Source organism: Xenopus laevis, chromosome 3L (genome assembly GCF_017654675.1).
Source record: "Xenopus laevis strain J_2021 chromosome 3L, Xenopus_laevis_v10.1, whole genome shotgun sequence".
NCBI classification, from domain to species: Eukaryota; Metazoa; Chordata; class Amphibia; order Anura; family Pipidae; genus Xenopus; species Xenopus laevis.
The window spans coordinates 96,623,913-96,645,569 of NC_054375.1; the positions used below are offsets into that span (position 1 = coordinate 96,623,913).

The 21,657-nt window shown below is 36.3% G+C and overlaps 1 protein-coding gene across 1 annotated transcript; it reads right to left on the reverse strand.

Annotated features, from left to right (window-relative positions):
• Positions 1-7,294: 7,294 nt before the first annotated feature.
• On the reverse strand, positions 7,295-18,921 carry LOC108710284 (cellular retinoic acid-binding protein 1). Its single transcript, XM_041586653.1, has 4 exons — positions 18,841-18,921; positions 16,843-17,021; positions 12,857-12,970; positions 7,295-8,201 (listed from the first exon to the last, which is right to left on the reverse strand). The coding sequence occupies exons 1-4, from the start codon at positions 18,908-18,910 to the stop codon at positions 8,151-8,153; spliced, it is 414 nt and encodes a 137-aa protein (XP_041442587.1). The 5' UTR covers positions 18,911-18,921; the 3' UTR covers positions 7,295-8,150.
• Positions 18,922-21,657: the final 2,736 nt, after the last annotated feature.

Below are 21,657 nucleotides of genomic sequence, written 5' to 3' on the forward strand. Positions count from 1 at the left end.
TAAGGTGCAAAAATGTTTTTTTGACAGTGAGAGCTTTTATGTCATACAATTCACTCCTTTAAAGTGGTTGTACTTTCAGATGTGTTAGTTTAACAACAGTGATGAATGCCTTTTAGCAAGTGAGAAAATGCAAAGTTTTTCTTCTGAGGCAAGCATAGCTTCAGTTGTGCTTCTCTTCATTTTCCTTTGGACCAAGTAAAAATAAAGCATTTGCGTGCAGGAACCTGCATCAGTTCAGAAAGTTCACATGTTCACCAGTGTGTACATTGTCGGACTAGGGTGGTCTGCAGGGTTGCAAGGGATAATTTTCCAAACCAGCCAAAGTCAGTCCCAATACCAGCCCAAAACTAGTCAAAAGCCACTTCAAAAGTTGCCCAAAAATAACCCAATATGCGAAGTGAAAGAACATCTAAAGCTGGCCATAAATGTTGAGATTTTTAAAAGATCCGATCATCATCGTGAGACCACGATTATCTCGGAACGATCATACGATCGTACAAATTGTCCATCAACTAAAAAGACCAATTTGCCAGGAAAACAAAGGGGAGCTGCCTGCTTGGCCCTGCAAACATAGATAGATTTCACTGGGACCGATAAAGATTTTTTTAACCTGGCGATCAATTTCCTGACAGATGTCGGCCGTAAAATCATAAGATGTTCGATCGTTCAAATCCCACTAACCGCACAATAATTTCGAATGATTGGTCAGACTTAAAAATTGTTCGTTCGGCAAGAGAAATCTTTGCGTCTATGGGGACCTTAAAACATTAAAGAATATATGTGAAAATATGCCTCCTTTTAACCATGGAATCACAGGCTGTATTGCAGGCTGTAGGCCTGGTTGGGACTGAAAAGCTAAAAATGCAGCAAATAGAAGAAGTGCAAACCAGCCAAAGCCCTGAAAAATAGCCCAAATCCGTACCTTGGCTAGTTTGTAATTTGGAAACCAGCCTGGGCTTTAAATTAGCAGCCCAATTTGGCATAAAACGAGCCAACCTGGCCTGGCAGACGATGGGCCTGGGCTGGTGGGGCACATGAGAATCTGTTTTTTCCTGTGTTCCACTGGCCCAGTCTGACCCTGAGTATGCAAAAAACATGGCAGTTTGCAGTCTGCATTCTGCCCTGTACTTTTTAGATAACCCCTCACAATGTCCTATCTTTTGATTGTTGCTTGGGAAGTGAGCAGAAGGTTGGAACTGCATATTTCCAATACAAAGTGAATTTGTAACATACAATTTAGTTTTAGGAAGTGTTATTTATTGTTATTTATTGATGAACATCATAATCCAAATTTTACAAAACCCAAAAATAATCCATTATTGTGACAGACTGCAAGCATCAATTTACCTTGAAAATGCTTAAAACTTTAGCTTTATGCTGCCCCTGGTAACTAACCACTCATTACACCCTGGGGCAAGGTGAGAACCTTGATTGAAGAATATAAATTGTGCAGAGGTGCACAGGTACCAGTATTGGCCTAGCAACACGCCAGCAATATACTTTTAAACAAAATGGAACACCAGTACCTTGTTGTGCTTCAGACGGGGTAATCCCAACTTTTATTGCAAGGTGCTTCAGACACTGCACACCTGACCAAACTTTTAAGGACCCAAATGGCCCTTCCTCACTGAGGAGGTCAGGGAGGGCACCAATAGTATGCAGTGGGGAAGAGGTCTGAGTCGATGGTGCGCAAAAGGGCTGGGGCCACTGGGTTTTCTCCTGGTGTCCCTTCACCCAAGTCAGAATAAACCACTAAAGACTATAAGAATTAGTTCACACGAGGAGATTCGGGGAGATTTTGTCGCCTGTCAACTAATAGCCTCTTCTTCTGGGCGACAATCTCCCTGAACTGCCTCCTCGTGTCTTTCCATCCGCTATAATGAAAAGTCGCCTGCACTAAAGCACATGCGTTTTCAGAAGTCGCCCGAAGTTGCCTCACGAGGAAACTTCGGGCGACATCGGAAAACGCAGCACCGCGTGTGCTTTAGCGCAGGCGACTTTTCATTATAGCGGATGGGAAGACACGAGGAGGCAGTTCGGGGAGATTGTCGCCCAGAAGAAGAGGCGATTAGTCGCCAGGCGACAAAATCTTCCTGAATCTCCTCAAATCTCCTCGTGTGAACTAACCCTTACTGTTGGCAAATTTTTTCAGACTGTCAGGAAAGTGTTTAAACTAATAAGCACATTTCATTAGAGTGCTTTGATCCGTGTATCAGTGTGTTGTTCAGAAGCCTTTCCTGTAACAGATGTCCTGCTGCTTTCATATTGTTTATAGGCAAATAGCCTTTCCCCTTTAAAAGCACTGTACTTGATTACAATTGTATATGAGTTTATAAATTAAATTATGAAATTGGTAGAACCTGCAGTCTAGATGAATGAGTACCCTGCTTTGTACCAAGAAGCTGCTTGAAGTCAAAAAAACTAATTCCAGCGTTACCAAAGCAGGGATGCTGAACTCCTCGTATACTTAGGGGGTTATTTATTAAAGGTCAAGTTGTGAAAACATTTTTCACTAGGAAAAAAGAGGGGAAAAAACCCCAAAACCTGAAAAACCGCCATCTCAGACCTGTCAAGTTCCTGTATAAGTCAATGGCATAGGCAGGTATATCAATTTTGTGGTCTGCGCTGGGTTTAGCCCAAAAATCAGACTTTTTCTGGGTTTTTGGCCAAAACTCGAAAAATCAGAGTAATTCGGCAATAAAAGCTGAAAAATTTGAGCAATTCAGGAAATACGCTCATTTTTATTAATAAATAAGTTAAAATTTGGCATGGCAGTTTGGTCGTGTTTTTTTTAAATAAAATATAAGATACATTCGCCCTCTCTGTTTGCACTAAATCTCTAATTAAATTCAACAACCCTGTAGTCTTGCTCCAATGATTTTGCAAAAACCATTGGAAAAAGAAATTGAAGAGGAGAAAGAAAAAATCTTTTTACTTGGGGGTTCCAAAAGTTAGGCACCCTCAAGTGATCATATTTACTTACCTGACACCATGGGCCAGTGCTCCTATAAGGAGAAAATTGCACCGGCCCAGGGTTCTACTAGTGAGCACCACAGAGCAATCCTCTTTCGGCTTCTTTCTTCTCGTGGCTGCACATGAGCAGTAGAGCAAAAAGACGTACTTTAACTGAACAAGTCGGCTATTTAGTTCTACTGCGCATGGGTCTACTCTGGGAAATTTAATTTCCCTGCAGATTCTAAGCACTTGGTTTTTGAAACTAAATAGACAATCTCCAGCAGAAAATGTAAATCACCGGTGGTAAAACATATAAATTGAATAACCTTTACAAATTGCCTTCTCCTGCATTTTCTGGATGTTCCACGATCAGCTGACACAAATGCTAAGGTAATACAAAAGTGAATCTCAAATTCCCCCAGTCCAGCAATCTAGTAAGGCTCTCTTCAACCTCCAATCAGCAGATTTCCAATAGAAAAAAAGGTATTTTGAGGACATTTGTCGCACACAGACAAATGTTTTTTTTATGTAAAAGGCCTGCCACCTTTAACCTGAGGAGCTTTTTATTTTTTTCAGAAAAAAGATGATTGTGTTTTATAAAACAGGACTGGGAAAAAACAAAAACTATCAATTGCAGAAAACACAGTTGGTTCTAGACCTCACTTGTGTTTTCTGTCTTCGCTTTTCCCTACCACGATCCTTGAAAGATCATAAATATGCCCATAAATTACTCTAGGTGAATAAAAATGTGTTAGCCTTGTTGTCATGCAAAGTGTAATGTAATGTAATACAGACATTTTATTGAAATAAGTTTATTAAACCACAAATTAACATTTATGGCATGGCAATGAGTAATCAATCAAAGGCACAGTACACAATACAACGAGCATAGCATAGAAATGGTTGGTTAAAGGAGAACTAAAGCTAGAAATGATGTACATTATGTTTTGGGCTTCTATACGAGCCCAAGGGAACCACAGCCCTTTAGCAGGGAAGATCTGTGCCTCTGAAGATGCACCAGTAGCTCCCCATCTTCTTTTCTGCTGATTCACTGCACATGCTCTGTGCTGCTGTCAGTAACTGAGCTTAAGGTCCAAACATATAGAATATAAATGTCACAATATAAGGCAGATTAGTAATTAATACAGATAATTACTACATGGCAGTACAGAAACCTGTGCAACTAGCATCAGAATTTAATAATCTGCCTTGTAGCATCATCTTTTTTTACAGGCCAACCTCATTTTCTGCTTGTAAATTTGCAACGGCCCCTAAGCTTAGCTTCTGAAGAGCTTCTCAGAGCCCACCGAGCATGTGAGTGTCACAGACGGTAACCCAAGATGGTAACCCACTGTGAGAAGTTTGAAGTCCTTGATAATTGCTGCTATTAAGATGCTGAAACTTTAGACTGGTACAATAAGTTCAGTATGTAAAATATGAAATTTTAACAATATTCATTTTTAGAGTTTAGTTCTCCTTTAAGGGGTTGGTGCTATCTGTCATCTCCAGACCCTTATGGCAGTGACAATTTTAGAGACAGACTGTGTCCTTATGAAATGCTGTCTTGGTAATAGTGGCCCAGAAACAGAGCTTTAAACGTAATGAAATTTGTAACATTTGTAGTATCCCAAAGCTTCCCTGCACATTTGTTTACAAACCAAGTGAATAATGATAAAGTCCCATCAATTATGTTAACCTGACTATTGTCAATGAAAGAAATGGAAAAAATATTTAAAGTTTTCCTTTTCTCCATAAAATAAATACAAGAAATAATAAACAAATACATTCAATCCAGGAAGAAGAATATTCTGCTTCTTTTTCTTCCTTTCTGCTACACTGATTATTTTACCCATTTATATGGTGGCAAACACACAATACATCATTTAAATGTATTTTTTTTTTATCAATTAAAGACATTCAAATGCTAAGGATTTTCTTTTTATAAGAAAATTGTTATTTTGTTGCTTTATTGTTGTCTATAAATAATTTAAGGTATATCTTCCATCTCTGTAAAACATATTTGTAATTTACAGATCATATTGTATTTATATGAAAATTGATTTTCATGAAGGTTAGGAGTTATATGATGTTATATTCCTTTAAATAAAGATTTGTTTGTCAGTATTTTTGCGCTGCTAAGTTTTGGAATTAATATACTGTTTATAAAGACATTTTTATGATGTATAATGTGAAGGATATTGTTGGTCTATCTGTCTATATAGCAATATAATCTGGAGATTCTTAAACTATGGGTTGTCACAAAGCTGACTTGTTCTAGAAGAAACCACAATCTAATCAATCGCTAATATAAAAATACAGACCTATATCTGTTATCAGCTATATCTGTTTCCATTTTTTAACAGGGAAGATTTTGCTTATTTTCATCTGTACATATTTAAAAGAAACAGCATCTGTTATAATGCTAATGAAATAACTTAAACAACCATAACAAAAAAGGAATATGCTTATCGCACAAAAGAAAAAAGTGATATGTTTATTTTACTGTGTAGGGAAAAAGAGATCCCTATAATTAAAAAATTTTTAAGCATCTCAGTGCACAATTCTCAGTTAATGGGTTGTCCTAATTTGTGGGTTTTTTTTGCTCTCTCTTCCTGTATTTTATATCACATTTTACATTGTGACATCCTAATCACTGCGTAAAGCAAGGGCAATATTTGCGGCTCACTCTCCTGGTGCTTATATGAGCTAATTTGAAGAGGCAGCTACTTCACAAGAGCAAAAGCTGTTTGTGAAAACATTTTATGGTGAAGGAAATTTAATGGACATTTATAGATCCTTTTTACCCAAAACATCACTGTTTTAACCATTGCTAATCTATAGATCAGTTTCTAAAGATGAATGCCATTCCCTCTGTGTTTATGGAATAAAAGTATGCTAATATGCTATTTAGCACATACTTAGCACAATTACATGTAATTCATCAGACAGGCTGGTCAGGTGCAGTGTCATTTGGCAGAATTACGAGGAGGGTGAATAGCGTCAATACACGGAACAATTGCATCCATTTTTAGCACAACTGTACTTGCACTTGTGTTCTTAAATGAGCCCTATTGCTAAGCAGGAGACCCAATGGTGTTCTGGTAACATAACAAGAACTGGTAAACACACTAATGGAAATCAGCTTCAAGTAGACTACTTTCACACAGAATTAATTGCTATATCAATTTAAGAAATACATTTGTTGTCTTTGGCCTGTAAAGGAATTGTTCAGTAATGTAATGTATAAAGGCTGGAGTGAGCAGATGTATAACATAATAGCCAGAACACTACTTCCTGCTTTGCAACTTTCTTGGTTTTCACTGATTGGTTACTGGGCAGTAACCAATCAGTGACTTGAGGAGGGGCCACATGAGTCATAACTGTTTTGAATCTGAGCTGCATGCCAAGGATCAATAGCAAACTCACTGAACAGTTATGCCCCATGTGGGCCCCCTTAAAGTCAGTAACTGACTCAGAGTCAGAGAGATGAAAAGCAGGAAGTAGTGTTATGTTCTGTTATGTTAGATATCTGCTCACTCCAGCCTTTATATGTTACATTTTAAGCTAACTAACTATATTAGAGACATTTTTTATTTTGTACAACCTATCTATTTACCCAGTTTTTATTTTACACTGAACTGTTCTTTTACATTTAATAGCAGTCATACAACACAATATAATACTGATGACAATGCTTGATGACAACTCCAGTTTTAATAATCTCTATATAATGGCCTATTTTAAGTTGGAATGTACTTTCAATTAATATTGATCAATAATTTTTTTCTTTTATTCTAGGAGATTACAAAGACCTGTAAACGTCCCCTTTTCCATGGACAATAGGAGGCAGTTAAGACAGATAAGGGTGGGGGTCATGTGGTTTGATGCTGATGCCAAAATGCCTTACATTTTAAGTTGGGTATATTGGCAGGTATGCACACCTACAAATTAAAATATGCCATATCACATTTCTGTTAAAGGGCAGAGATAAATGAAAATGTATTTTAATTTAAGCAAGTGCAAAACCAAATAGGAAATTGTAAGCTCTGCTGGGACAGTCAGGGGCAGATTTACTAAGCTCGAGTGATGGTTCGAATTTCAAAAAGTTTGAATTTCGAAGTTGATTTTTGGGTACTTCGACCATCAAATAGGCTATATTCGACCATTTGACTTCGATTCAAATGATTCGAAGTAAAAAATCGTTCTTTTTCTAAGTTTTTTTTGGTTGAATAAAAATCCTTTGATCGATCGCTAAAAATCATTCGAATCATTCGATTTCTATTCGATCGTTCGAATACCGTAAAAATCCCTTGACTTTGATATTCAAAGTCGAGGGATTTCAATTAGAGGGTCGAATTTCGAAGTTTTTTTAACTTCGAAATTCGACCCTTAGTAAATCTGCCCCTTAAATTGTTTCAAAGTATGCCAATGCTATATTAGTGAAGGGTTATAATAATAAACTAAGACTAAGCATTCTGATGTACAGTACACATCTAGCTATATTTTTAGAGGCAAAAATATATCCTTTGCCAGATTTGTGCAACCCTTTTAAAAAGGCACTTATGTGGTGCACAATGCAAATATTAATTAGGACAGCAGATTCAGAGAAGATGATGTTAGTAAGATTATAAAAATGTATACTGATTAATATAATTAATTCTAAAACTGAGCATATTCAAAGGTAACAAAATGTAGGCTTAAGACATTGTACAGCAGACAGGATGGGAAAGCATGGATTTTACATGACAACCTTTATGATTTTTGGTCTCTGTGCAAACAAACTTGCAGGTCCTTTAGAAACTAGGAAAAAAAACAATTTAAAGAAAATTAAAATATATTTTAGGTGTACAATTATTTATGGCCTTTCTTTTTGCCTTGACTAATGGCATACGCATTGTGTATAAAAATACTAAGCACCATTTTAGAATGCAACATTCATGTTACAGGAATCAGAACTTTTCATTAAATTGTTGTTTCACAACTCTGAAATTCATTTTTTTAAATTAAAACAGACATTTTTAAGAACACAGTCTGATTTTGCAGAAGAATGAAAACTTTTTGTCTTAAAAAATGCAACAGGTGACTGGTGTGGCAGGAAGATGATCCCTATGTCACTGACAGACACCATTGCTGATGGTTTTGGGAATCCAGGTCACGCAACTGTAGAGATCATTTCGAGAAGAAGAGATCATACATTATGCCCTCACATATATCCGTGTACAGACCACGTCATCGGCTCCAAATGTCTGCAATACACAAAGGTACAAGCAATTTCATCACTGCAACCTTAACCTTCATTTGAAAAATAATGTAACATTTAAAGGGAGACAGGTTAAATTTGACAAATAGATTGCTAGATAGATGTTAGAACTTCACAAATGTGAAATATCTTGTTTTTTACCATTTCAGGCAGCTCTGTACATTTCTGCTTTATCTTAGCACAGCAGAGTAGACTTTTGATAGACGAATGCATATCTTTAGCATGCTCAATACTAGGCACAAGGATGACTCCTGGCAAACCACTACACTGTTTTGTGTGATGCTCATTTATCAGCTTGAGAACACTGGGGCTTTAATAATAAGTGCAATGAGTGTAGTCTATTTTTAAGTTTCCTTCTCAGTGTCTAACTGGGCTCCAGAGAAGTAGACAATAAGGGCCCACTTTTACAACAATAAAATGTAGAGCTAAATATTATAGATGCAGGTAAGTGATGCCTTGTCCATAAACCTGTTATTCACAAAGACACCTCTCATAGACTCCAATAATTCTATTTTTGAAATTATTAAATTTTTCTCTATGTATTATTTGATAATTATATGCGGGGACGCGTTCCAATGCATATGTTCTCTAGTTGTCTGACAAATAGCAAATCTGGCAGTGGGTTAATAAATTGAGCAAATGTTTCCTGTTCCAATAATGTAACTGTAACTGACTAACCAAGTCACATTCCTTAAGTCTCTTTCTTACTGATTTACAGTTTCAATATCTTAAATTAAGCTGATCTTACTCAAGGCTTTGGGGCAGATTCCCTAAAGTGTGAAGTGACTAACGCTAGCGAAAATTCACCAGTGTGACGTCATTTCAGAACTTCGCCGATTTCCTAACGGGCGCAGGCATCACTTCGCTTGTGAAGGAAATTGACGATAGCATTGCTTCCCACTCTATCGCCAGGCAAATTTTCACTCTGGCGAACGGACGTAACTCTGCAAATTCACTAAGATGCGGATTTAACTAAACGTTACCTCATTCGCCAGACTTGCCTTCGCCAGCTCAGACCAGGCAAAGTGCAATGGAGTGCATAAGACTTCTTCAGTTTTTATTGGGAAAAATTCTAAGTCCCAAAAAACGCTGGCGTCTTTTCCTTTTTTCTGAGTGATAGCCTGCAAAGGTCCGTAAAAATGTTTTTGGGTAACCGTGTTCCCCCCTCCATTTTCTGACATATGGAACATAAACTATACACTGGGCTCATGTGTAGGGCATTATAACAACTGTATTTTATTTATTAAGGTTCCCTGGACATGTGTAATGTAATGTATTTGCTGCAATATATGCAGCCATGTAACTTTATCATTTCCCGCTGTATGCAAATTAGGCAACGCTAGCACATCTTCGCTTTGATTGCCGAAGTAACGCTATCGAAAATTCGCCAGTGTTCAGGCCCTGTACGCAACTTTGCACTTTAGGGAATTGGCGTTGTTCTAGCAAATTTATGCCTGGTGAAGTGTTGCAATGGCTGCTAAGCCGTTGCTGGCAAATTTTCGCCGGTTAGGGAGTTTGCCCCTTTATCTTTATCCAGTGCCATTCATCCATACAAATGAATGGAGAGTGGCGGAATTTCACTCTAGAGGACTGTGGTGATCTCTAACTTCACTCTTTGATAAATATCCCCCTATGTGTCACACTTCCTAAACAGGTACAGTCCTGGAAGAACACAGAAGGAAATATCTGGGAAAATGTAATTGACTTTGAACGCCTTCCCCGATCTGCATGTTTTGGTTTACAATTTGAAATCTGACGAAACATATTAATTCACAGAACACTTTTGCAAGACGTTAAATTTCAAATAGCTTGTTACCTAGGGATTCACTGAATCGACTTTTTTTGGGATTCTCCTATATTGTAAATCTTTCACAAAGGATTTGGTGAATCCAATTTGCATATATACAAATTAGGGAAAGAAAGGGTTTTAAAGAACCGCACTATAAACAATGTAGCCATTTTCTTGTTTATTTGACTATAAGGGTTTGGATTCAGTTTGGCCAGACACTGGGATTCTGTGCTTTCCTTTTTGTTACTTAAAGCTGAAATGATTCTGTGCAACTTGTCTTGGGACTGGAAAGTACAACTCGTGTTCTCACTTGTGTGTTATATTGTAGAGTTCCTGGTTGCGCCCAATTTTCTGTGTTCATTTTTTTTATGCAGATCAAAGCACATTTGAGGACAAACTGATGATTAGACATTGATTTTTACAGTCAGGGTGAAAAAAATAATTAAGGCAATTTCAGAAAGAAAAGCCATTTAGGCCAAGATTTTAATGAGCAAAGAACAACACCCTCTTTGTATAGGGATAATATTAATGAGTATTTGGTCAGTGAACAAAGACATTCTTGTGTGAATGTGATGTTCACAATGACCTTAGTGTTTGGTCATGCTATAAGTAAATAGCAACAAGAAGCATCATTAGCCAAAGGTGCGAGACAGGCATTAGATCAAGGTGCAAATACAGGCTTGGCACACAGTGATTTCATGATACCACTTCCATAAACACTTCCTGAGCACTCCTCTGCAACTGCATGTTTTAATTTAGCTATAACAACAATTTCTACAAAGAGACTAATCTAAACCATGTACCACATACATGGGCTTATGTTATAATAGGTAATAGTCACCTATAGCAGCCAATAACCAGGCAGCACTTACTACCTATTGGTTGTTGTGGGTTACTGCACCTATGCTAACATTGTGCCCTTTATTTCATAAAAGGGTAACCCTGGCTGAGTAAATGTTTAGTAAGTACAATAAACCCACATATTAATACATGTCTTCATAGAACATTCACAATATTCATGAATAATATGTAAGAAAACCCTATTTTTTAATAGCATGCAGTTAGGTCTAGAAAACCAATAGTATAGAAGCTGAGGAGGAATATGCAGGCACTACAGCTCCACCCACCCTACCCGATTCTGCAGCTCCCTGACTACTTAGCACGATATAAACATTTCTGAATCTTACTATCTGTGCTTTTTTTTTTTTTTTTTTTTAACCCTGGCCAATTTTGTGCGGTTTTTTAATAACTTTTAGGATGGGGGGTCCAGATGATTTTGTTGTATGGGGCCCCTTGATTTGTGATGGCAACCCTGATTACATATGCCAATTCCAGCAATGTTTGGACCTTCCTGGTCCTTTTTCAAGCTGATAAAGTACCAGGAAGGCCTGAAACGTTGCTGGAATTGGCATATGTAAAAAAACATGATTTTATCTTTGTGAAATGGGAGAGCTGCTACCTTGTTACATATATATCTCTGTACAAGCAAAGCAAAGCAAGCGCCCAAGACCGTGGCATGCCTATACAGACATGGTTAAATGTTAAATAAATACACACACACACACATATTAAAATATACACTGAAACATAAATGAAACAAATATTGAACTAGGAAATCCATAAGGATTTACAGCAGTTGCATATTCCCCATTTTTGAAATCTGTACAGGCTGCCTCAAACGTTTTCCTGATAGCCGGGTACGTTTTTTTACTAATACATTGTTATATCTGAAACCCTCAATAATTTTTAATAAATCAACCTCTAAGGGTCATATTTATACAAATGTTAAAATAACTGCTATAAAAAAACACCCGACAAATACACAATGTTAAATTCAGTGTATTTACAGAGTTTTGTAAAGCTTTAATGTTTGTATGTAAACTAGTGCAATATTCTTGAATAAAAAGTTTTAGCTTGAAAAACACTGCAAAAAAAAAATAAAACAATATAGAGTGCCACTGCTTTTACACTACTTTCATGAGAATTCTTCCTGATCTGTAGTAGTCTCATTAATTTAAATTAGGGATGCACATGATGTGATGCCGGATTCTGCTGAATCCGAGCTTTTTGAAAGTACTGAACAACTGAAAAATTCCTCGTTCATTTGTCCATTCAATTTAGACATAAGTATAAGAGTTGATCTGTTTACACCATTGATTTTATACCATTTATATCACTTTTTTGTTTTGATGTAAAACATTTTACACATCTAAACAAAATATGACCCATAATTATAATAATAGCTTGTATCATTTATTTTACTATCTCTGCAATGCTATTCACTTGCCAGGCAAGCTATCCAGTGTTTGCTTAAGATTGATATGAACTTGTTAAAAGTTGGTCAGGTTAACTTACAAATTCCAGTATGAAGTGGGTAATACTCCTAGGGTGAAATGCAGTACAACTCCATTCTTCAGTATGTTAAGAGATGCATGCTTTCATGCAATTGAAGTATATAAAAAAAACTTTCTTTAACTCATAAACATACAATATAATATAACTATTATATAGTTAGTATAGGTATGGGTATATAGAATTTAATTAAAAGTAGGGAGGGGTGTGTGTATGGATGGATGCTGGGTTTTCATTTGGAGGGGTTGAACTTGATGGACTTTTTGTCTTTTTTCAACCCAATTTAACTATGTAACTACCCTACAAATATAACAGTTTAAAAAAACACTGCAGAACTAAAGCTATCTGATACTTTCTCATTATATGGGCTAATAACATAATTACTTTATATTGTTTTTCATAAAGATACAATCACACATACAGAAAACTGAACACAGTGTTATATATATAAAAATATAGCTGATAAATGTATGACAAATATTATTTTGTCCTTTGCTCACCAGTATCAGCTCATCTCCCACAAGTTCACGAGTCCAATATGTCCTTGGTCCTGCTCCATCCAGGAGAGTCTGCTTACAATAAATCTTATTTTCTTTGTCCCAAACAGGAAAGCTCTGTGAATCAGAAAAGGAATTGCAGTTTTCAAAGTAGGTGTAAGCAATGGTTAGAAGTGGATAGTGTGCAGATCAGCTATATCCTTTCTTATGTCTTATGCTCATTTTCCCTCATCTTACATAAAAATGTCTCATCACTTGAATTCACAAATTTAGTTCCATAACACTCCATTCTTAGGGGCAGATTCAAGGGCGAATTGTCGCCAGCGACTGCTTCATACACCTCGCACCACTTCGCCAGGAGCAAATTCGCTGCCACTACATTAATTCTCTAATCCTGGGCGCCGAACGATGGCGACTTTTCGCTAGCATTACTTCGGCAGTGCGAATATTTCAAAGAGAAGATGCAATAGCGTTCATTTGTGCCTAGCAAAAATTCGCTAGTAATCTTATGCTTAGGTAAATTTGAATAGTGAGGGTACATTAAAGTTGTATGGATGTCTTTATTAGAGATGGTGCAAATGTTTGAATTTACCACTTTTTATTGCAAAAGGGATTATTAAAAGAAACCTTAATAAAGACAAAAGAGTTAATATTATGCCCTACATATGAGCCCACTGTAAAATGAATGCTACATATGTTCCATATGTTCTCAAATGTCTGGGGAAAAATATTGAGCCAAAAAAGTTTGTTAAGACTTTTGCAGGCAATCCCGTTTAAAAAAAGGAAAAGTCACCAGCGTTTTTTAAACTTTAATGCATTTTAGGCAGACAGGATATTGGATTGAGGAAGATCTAGCTTCATTCTAGCAGTTTGCCTGGTCTGAGGTGGCAAAGTCAACTCTGGCGAAAGAGGTAACATTCAGTAAAATCCGCACTTTACCGAATTTGCGGATCAACGACCATTTGCCTGAGCGAAAAATCGCCTGGCGATAGAGTGCAAATGAACGCTAGCGACATTCCCGTTCTCTAGCGAATTGTCGGCTGTGCCTTCTAGTGAATTAGCTGGGTCCCTGCAGATTGGATTTCTGGCGTAAAGTCGCTCCTCTATATAGTGCATTTATTTTTGCTCATGACAAGCCATACTATTGTCTTACAATATATATATATATATATATATATATATAAATAACAATCAGGGGCGTAACTACAGACCTTGCGGCTGCAGGGGGCCCAGGAGTTATAGGAGGCCCTAAAATTAATTTGCTGTGGGGCCCAGTATTATCTAGTTATACCACTGATAATAATATAAAGACTAATATAATAAAGACTAATATAAAGACTACTAAAATGTACCCTTTTGTGTCCCATTTTGTAATGGCAATCAGTGCTTTTTACATTAAAGTCACAAGTCAGCTTGGGTACAATCTCTGTACTTACTGTATGTGAGATCATCTCAGTGTGGCAATTACTAGCTCTTTCTGAATTCTGTATGAGCAAGCAAGGATGCTACAATGCACTTTTCTCTCTCTCTGTGAACAGGCAACTGGAGAACTGACCCTGTACTTTAGTCAGGGTCAGTTATTGGCAAAATAATTCATCTATATGATACTACCTTTAAGTAAGTTTCATATGACATTTTTTATAATGCCATCCATCTAGCTCCTTTTTTCCCTGTAGGCTCAAAACTGATAAGCAGCTGTATCTGGGCATGGTCATTTTCTATTACAAGGGAAAGGGCAGGCCACTGGGAGCACATATAGGTGTTGTGCTTTACAGAGTTTTATTCAGGTACATATATGTAAGATGTTCTAAAAGAGTCCATCTTTATGTCTTATTTGCTGCCTTAATGGGTTTTGAAAGGATTGGAGCTTTTTCAGTGTTTTCTCTGTCAGTGGCAGTCATGTGTTAATTGAATGTGAGCAGTTTTCTCCCCCTAGCATTTCAATACCTTATAGTGACTGATCTGAGAACATTTTATATGAACATCCGAGAGGGTTTATGACTTCCACAGTAATTATACTATGTGAATTATAATAGGGTTCTAGGCGACTGTCCCATGGCAGTTTTGGGCTTGACAGATGTCCTGTCTTGCAAATTTTCAGCTTGCACAAATGAATCCAGTTCCTTTGTGTCATTTGGTCTGGATGAAAGCCAGACAAGAGACTGCCATATAAATCAGGGGGTCATGTGGTGCACTGTCAGGATTAATAAATGGCACACAGCAGAATGTGTAATGTCTCTGCTATAATCATGTAACCAATTCACGTTCAAGCTGACAGCCATAGCAATATACATTGAGTCATAACCCACTTGTGTATCATTTGTTATACTAATGGACTGACACACTTTCTACCTTCAGCTAATGCACTCACCGATGTGTTGCATCAACAGGCAGGCACTACTGTTTTCCATTAATGCTTGTGTTCCGTTTATGCACTGGCAGTGCTATAATGAATCTACTGTAATTGGCATTTACTAACAGGTGTAACAGCTACCAGTTAGACTTTCCCATAATTCTAAACTGTAACAGACACAATGCAAATGCTGGTTTCTAAAGTAACTGCACTATTGTATATTAGCACCTAGTAACTGTGGCAAACTGTATATTTCATTATTGCATTGGTCCCTTATATTGTGGAGCAATGGTAAAAATCCCCATCAAAGTTGCTTTAAAAATGATTGGTGCTAGTTAGTTAGTTAGTTAGTTCTACTGCAGCTCATCTCGTCTGTAGTTGCAGAGATACCCATACTTTTAGAAATTATCTGAATTACAGGGACAAGGTGCTATCTGCAGTTGCATGCAGTATTCCCTGGTGAATTTGAAATTATCTAAACATGGAAAAAGGGGACTCCCGTGAAATGTATCTTCTGTGATATCAGGTTCACCTGCAATGAGAACTGAAGAAAGCACTTCTCCAAATATAGAACATACTAGGGTTTTGTGCCACACCATTCCCGGTGATAACCATTGGTGCTCGGAGATTATACCTGTAAAAATGTCAATACTTTACCAAAATGGTACTGAATGAACTAGCATTATTATTAATGCCTTGCCTGTGACTACAATAAATGAAAAAATTGCTCATTGCAGTAAGAAGTTTTTCTCATTGAATTACATCTGGAATGGGACAATCTGGGATTGCAATAGGAGATTAGGAGAAGTGGAATAGGATCTTTTCTCATCAAATCAAATTTGTATGAAAATTCATCGGCACTTACATGGTTTATGCTCACATTGTATTTGTTATATGAATAATATGATTGCAACCAACAATTGTTCAAGACATTTCTAGTAATGTCAAGCACTGATTTCATGTTTATACATGTAGAATAAATGCATTAGAAACCAATATGCTATCTAGAATGTAAATGCCAACATTCACATTTAAAAAAGCAATGTGACTCATTTTAAGGCAAATCTTGATTTGAGCAAAATATATTCATATTATTTGTATGCTGATAGCATCCATCCTTATTTTAAGCTTTTGTATGCATTAGTACACGAAACACATACCAATTGTGGCACATTTTCTTTGTATGTACATGCATTATAAGTAATATATTAGGGCTGTAGACATGTATTAGGGAAGGTATGTATAAGGGTTACTGTGCCTTGAACAGAAGAGTTAATCTCTTCAAATCTACATCTTGGAGAGATATTGATTGTGCTGTAATCACAGTGATCATCACTCATTGATTAAGACAAATGACACAAAGCATGCCATAATCCTAAACCAAGAACTGAGAAGAAGTGAACAAGTCTGTCCTGTTGGTGTTTTTTTGATATCTCAAACCAACACACTGTTATTTGACTCTATCCATCCCTAATAAACAAAATCTTTTCATAATTTATTGATTATAAATTTGTTTCTGCTGAACTACCATTCTAATATGAATGTTTCAGATAGGATAGTGACTGCACTCTCTGATCCTGTAAAAATAAACTAGGGCTACTATTCTGTATAAAGGTTATCACAGAAAGAATATTACCTTACATTTCCTGCCATCCACAGTTTCCTCATAGAATTCATCTCCCACTGTGAAATTGATCTCTGTGGTCCTCACAGTGGTGGATGTCTTGATATAGAACTGGTCCCCATTTTGACGGATTTCAACATGGGGCTTAGAAGCTGCTGCTACAGCCACTTTCCTAAGCATAGCATTGACACCTGTTTGGACAAAAAATAACTAGTACATCAGTATTTATAGACAATGTTTTTGTGAACATGCTTCGTGTATGTAATAAAATTTTGCGATGGCAAAACTTTTTCTGCGTCAAAATATTTATCGAAAATCCACAGCAGGTGTTATCACTAACCCTTGCTTTGCAATAATGAGCAATGTAATATTACATTTTTCTATCATTCATTAGATTAGGGAAAACTTCAATAAATGAAGTTGAAAAACATTCCATACTGTGATATCACTTTCTTTCTGCCACATCCTTACTGTTATGGAGGCTATGTTATAGTGGAATATAATTTGCCTTCTGTAACAACTTGTACATAGAACCACCTTGCATATTATCCAAAGGTATCCTCAACTAAATATTATTCGATGATAAAACAATAAAATATAAAAAGCATATAAGTATATTATCACTTTGTCCTACTTTCATCAGTTCTTAGAAAGAGCATCTGTTGTAAATGGTAACACTCCTGCCTCTACTTATATCTTTCTGCCTTGTCTTCTCATTAATATCTAGAAATGTTTCACGCTTGGCTTCCTGCTTCTCTAAATGGGTTGATCCATCTTCTCTATCAGATCTGTTCTGACCTACAAATACTGTACTGTACTTTTCTGGTTGTCTCCCTGCGGTTTATGCTAGATGTTTTTTTCATAAATTTTGCATGGATTTTATCATTAGATGATTTCTATTTTTATTGCAGTTTATTTTAATTATATGAAATGGCATTAGAGAGAAAAACTAATTAGAGCGAAAAATAACGTTTTTCAATTTCTCATCAAGGTTGTGTGTGAGTAAACCCAACAACACTGCATGGTAATGCCTGAGCTTATGGTTAGATCTGTTGTATGGAAGAAATCTGATGTAAAAACCCACACAACATTTTGCTACAGTATAGGTAAGAGGTGATTCAATTACCTAACAAAGCATCAAGATTTAGTTACCAATATCTGCCATAGGTTATAAGACCAAACAATGTTGAGTGTACAATGCCTTTGTATTACTGACTTTAAGAAGACATTCTGTGAATTCTGTTATTATTGCAACCATGTTATATAAGTAGTTAACGGGTTAACCTCAGGGTAGTTATGTTGCAGACAAAATCAAGCAACAAAGAAACCTTGGATTTCAGATTTAAGAATTCACTTCAGTGGCTGCAGATGTTCAGGGTTGTTTAGCTTTGTAATAATTCCTTGTAATTGTATTAAAGACTTTAAATGAATAGCCAATTGTGGTCTTGGGGTTTCTAGGACTCTGCATTTTTGGCATATACTGTACAAGCTGGACTGCCTAGTGTAATTAAAAATTGAGATACTGATTCAGTGAAAGGGGTTGCTCAATAAACCTCTCTACAACTGCTTAAATCTGCTGTGATTTATGATAATAGTCCCTCATTCACACATGCTCCAACTTATTCCAGTCTTTATATGTAGACTCTTTCATCTGTCATATTGGCGGCCTTTTAGCTTAACATTCGAAGTTAAAATCTGTCTATTTTACATTTAATAGTAATCCTTTATATTGAGTGCAAAAGTTGCTCAGTATGCACCTACCTTGCACCTCATACATAGCTTAATATGCAAACAGTTCCGGTACATTCCCACACTCCCTATGTGTTATAAAAAGTTTAATGAAATAAAAATACAAGACATGTTCTGCAATATATGTCTGTATTATAAAAAGGGAAATTAACAGCTCTAAAATATTAAATGTACATAGAAATATTCACTTGCACATTTTAGCATTAATTGATAGCACAGTGATGTTAAAAAAATGAGAATGGCACAATTTATAAGACTTACCTAAAGCTTTCAGAAGTTCATCAAAATTCTCACTGCTCTTCATTTTCCAAATTCCAGCAAAATCTGGCATGGCGTTATGTCGTGTATAACGAGGAGTAGGACAAAAGTGCAGGTTCACCCAGAACGGACGCTCTAATTCCAGCCAGACGTCTAAACGAGTCCTGTCTTATTCTCTCTTGCATGTCATCTTGATGGAGGGAGCTGGTGCCCCTCCTTCTGCCCCCCTCCACTGACCCCTCCTTAATGTCAGATTTTCATATGTTTATATAAGAACCTAACTTAAACAGACCTATAAAGCAAATTTTATGTAAAACATCACTGCATTTGGCATTGAATAATACGTGATGCTTAATAACCAGAATTGATCATTTAAACCTCTGGAGGGGTGGGATGCCTGGTCATTTCTTTCCATTTAACATAAACTCTACAGGCTTTTGTGGTATTGATAATCAAATACATGCCTATTGATTTAGTGATCAGGTAGAATAATGTTTAGGATAGACCTAGTGATCGAAATAGCCCCCACTTAATCCATATGCATAGTGCTGTACTGAACGGTGTATAAACTGCCATGCAGCGGTATATATTTGATAAACATGTTACACAAAATTGAAGCAGTCCCCTCAATAAAATATCATTATACCTTTATTTATTTATTGCAATACTTGTTAGTTAGACTATAAAGGTTTTATATTTGAGTCAGTCGTAATGGATGCTTTTTTTCATCCTCACTAAGTATAGGTAGACTAATTCCAATTAGAAAATTAGAAAAGCTTATTCCATGGTTTATTTCATGATGATCCTAGTGTACAAAGAAAACAATTTATTACTTCACCTCAGTATAAAGTATGTAGAGTAGATTCAGTTCTTCCTAATAAGAAAGGGTTAATCTACTACAGCTGAAGTCAGGGGATGATCTACTGCCCCAGCTGCTATATAGACTTGGGTCATTTGGACTAAGATGCAGACATTTAGGTGTCATAAATACAGATCCCTTCAGGCATTAATGACATTAAATGAAATAAATTTGCATAACACTTTACTCCTGTGATCTGCCTGTTGGTTTAATGGAGTCTACACCCAACTGATGTAATGACATAAGTGACATGTTTTATTGGTCAAAGGATCGGTTCGTAATGAGATTGATATGTTTAATTGGTAAAAGGGTTAGTGTCACTTAGGAGCAAAGGAGCCTAATGATGAGAAATGTTTGAGGGGTTGTAAACCCTCTAGTGTCTGCCCCCTAAGTGCCTCCTTTCTTTTCTTGGTCTGAGCTCAGCAGATGCACTACCAGTGAGGTGCATTCACCAGATGTGGTGTAATAAATTTAACCTTTCTAAACCTGAGACACTCACTAATGGTATAATTTCAGGACTTCTGACTGTAAGGAGTAACATTATGGAATTGCAATTTATAATACCGTTATGACTTCATAATTAGAGATAGCCTGACAGTTTTTATGGAGGTTGTAAAGCATTTCCTGTTGTGAGTAAATCTGCAATGTTAGATTGAATGAAGGTTGTAATAAAACAACAGAACGTGAATTTATTTAATGCTTTAAGCAGCACTAAAGGACCCATATCCCTTCACTGTCTTTTTTGTCATTTGTCTAATGGAAATATGAAGAAGTGAATGCATATGTTTATTTAGCTTTTTTAACCCCTTAACTGCTAAGAATCTATTTTAGAACTGTTATGTGGTTTCAATGTTGCATATGTTGCCATTATCTCAGCCTGGTTGACTTTAATTTTCCTTATTAACTTCCAGTGTTCTCCTGTTGTCTTATATTAACCTAAGATTCAAGTCTTGGTGTGGCCTGGTGTCCCAGGTGCAACTGCAAGGTGTTCTTCTTATTTTATTTTGAAAGTGTTTTATTTGATTTTCATATTAAACAAGTAGTAACATTATGACAGCAAATATTATGCAGATGAAGAAAGGCATAGTGAGATTGAAAACGGAAAAGGTGTTCTTCTTAACAGGGACAGAGAGAGAGATGATAAATCTATGCCAGCACAGATAATTCTCTTTAATATGCACAATTCTGCAGGAAAGTTTAAGGGTATAAAAGATTTAAATGACTGTACTTGATCTTGATTTTCTCTTCAGAATTATCAGGTATAACTAGCGTTGCTCTGTTTTATTAAAGTAAAGTGTGTATAACCTTCATTTGTTTTGTAATTCAGTCCTCATTCTACAACTTAGCAAAATATGTTTTTGCACCGACTTGTTATTATGCATAATATGTTTATAAGTGCCCAATATGTTTATTTATAAACATGTATTAGCAGGTAGCATTTTAAAGTATACTGGACAAATTATTACTGAATTCCCCTTCTTTCTCTTAAGGTTTGGGATACCAAATAATTGCTGGCTGTCTATCACCTTGTTAACTGTTTATCAAGTCTAATCCTCCAATTGTGTATCCTTTTTGTTATCCTAGTTAATATTTTCATTAGATCATATTTGGTTTCTCCTGCCCAGTATGGTTCTTTTGCATATGTACAAATACAAGAAGTCCTCTGCACTCAACCCAATCACAATATATTTAAGACATTGAGACATTTTGTGCATACAGCTACTTAAAATGCCCTGTGTTAAATGTATAATGAAGCAATAGAATTCTTAATGAATCAGATGCAATTTGAGTGTAGGACTGGCCAGATATGGGATGACTTTGACGTAGTTGGCCAGCTTAAATATATTGCAATATATGGACAAACAATCCCTGTTTTGTTTAAAGGGTAAGGCATTTTTAGTAGCCGTATGCACAAAATGTCTCAATGTCTTAAATATATTTTTAATGGGTTGAGTGCAGAG

Coding starts and splice junctions, on each gene's coding strand:
- LOC108710284 (XM_041586653.1), bottom strand. CDS start 18,910: ATGCCAGATTTTGCTGGAATTTGGAAAATGAAGAGCAGTGAGAATTTT. Junction 17,022..18,840: donor TGAACTTCTGAAAGCTTTAG/GTAAGTCTTATA, acceptor TTGTCCAAACAG/GTGTCAATGCTATGCTTAGG. Junction 8,202..12,856: donor TGGGAGATGAGCTGATACTG/GTGAGCAAAGGA, acceptor TGTGTATTGCAG/ACATTTGGAGCCGATGACGT.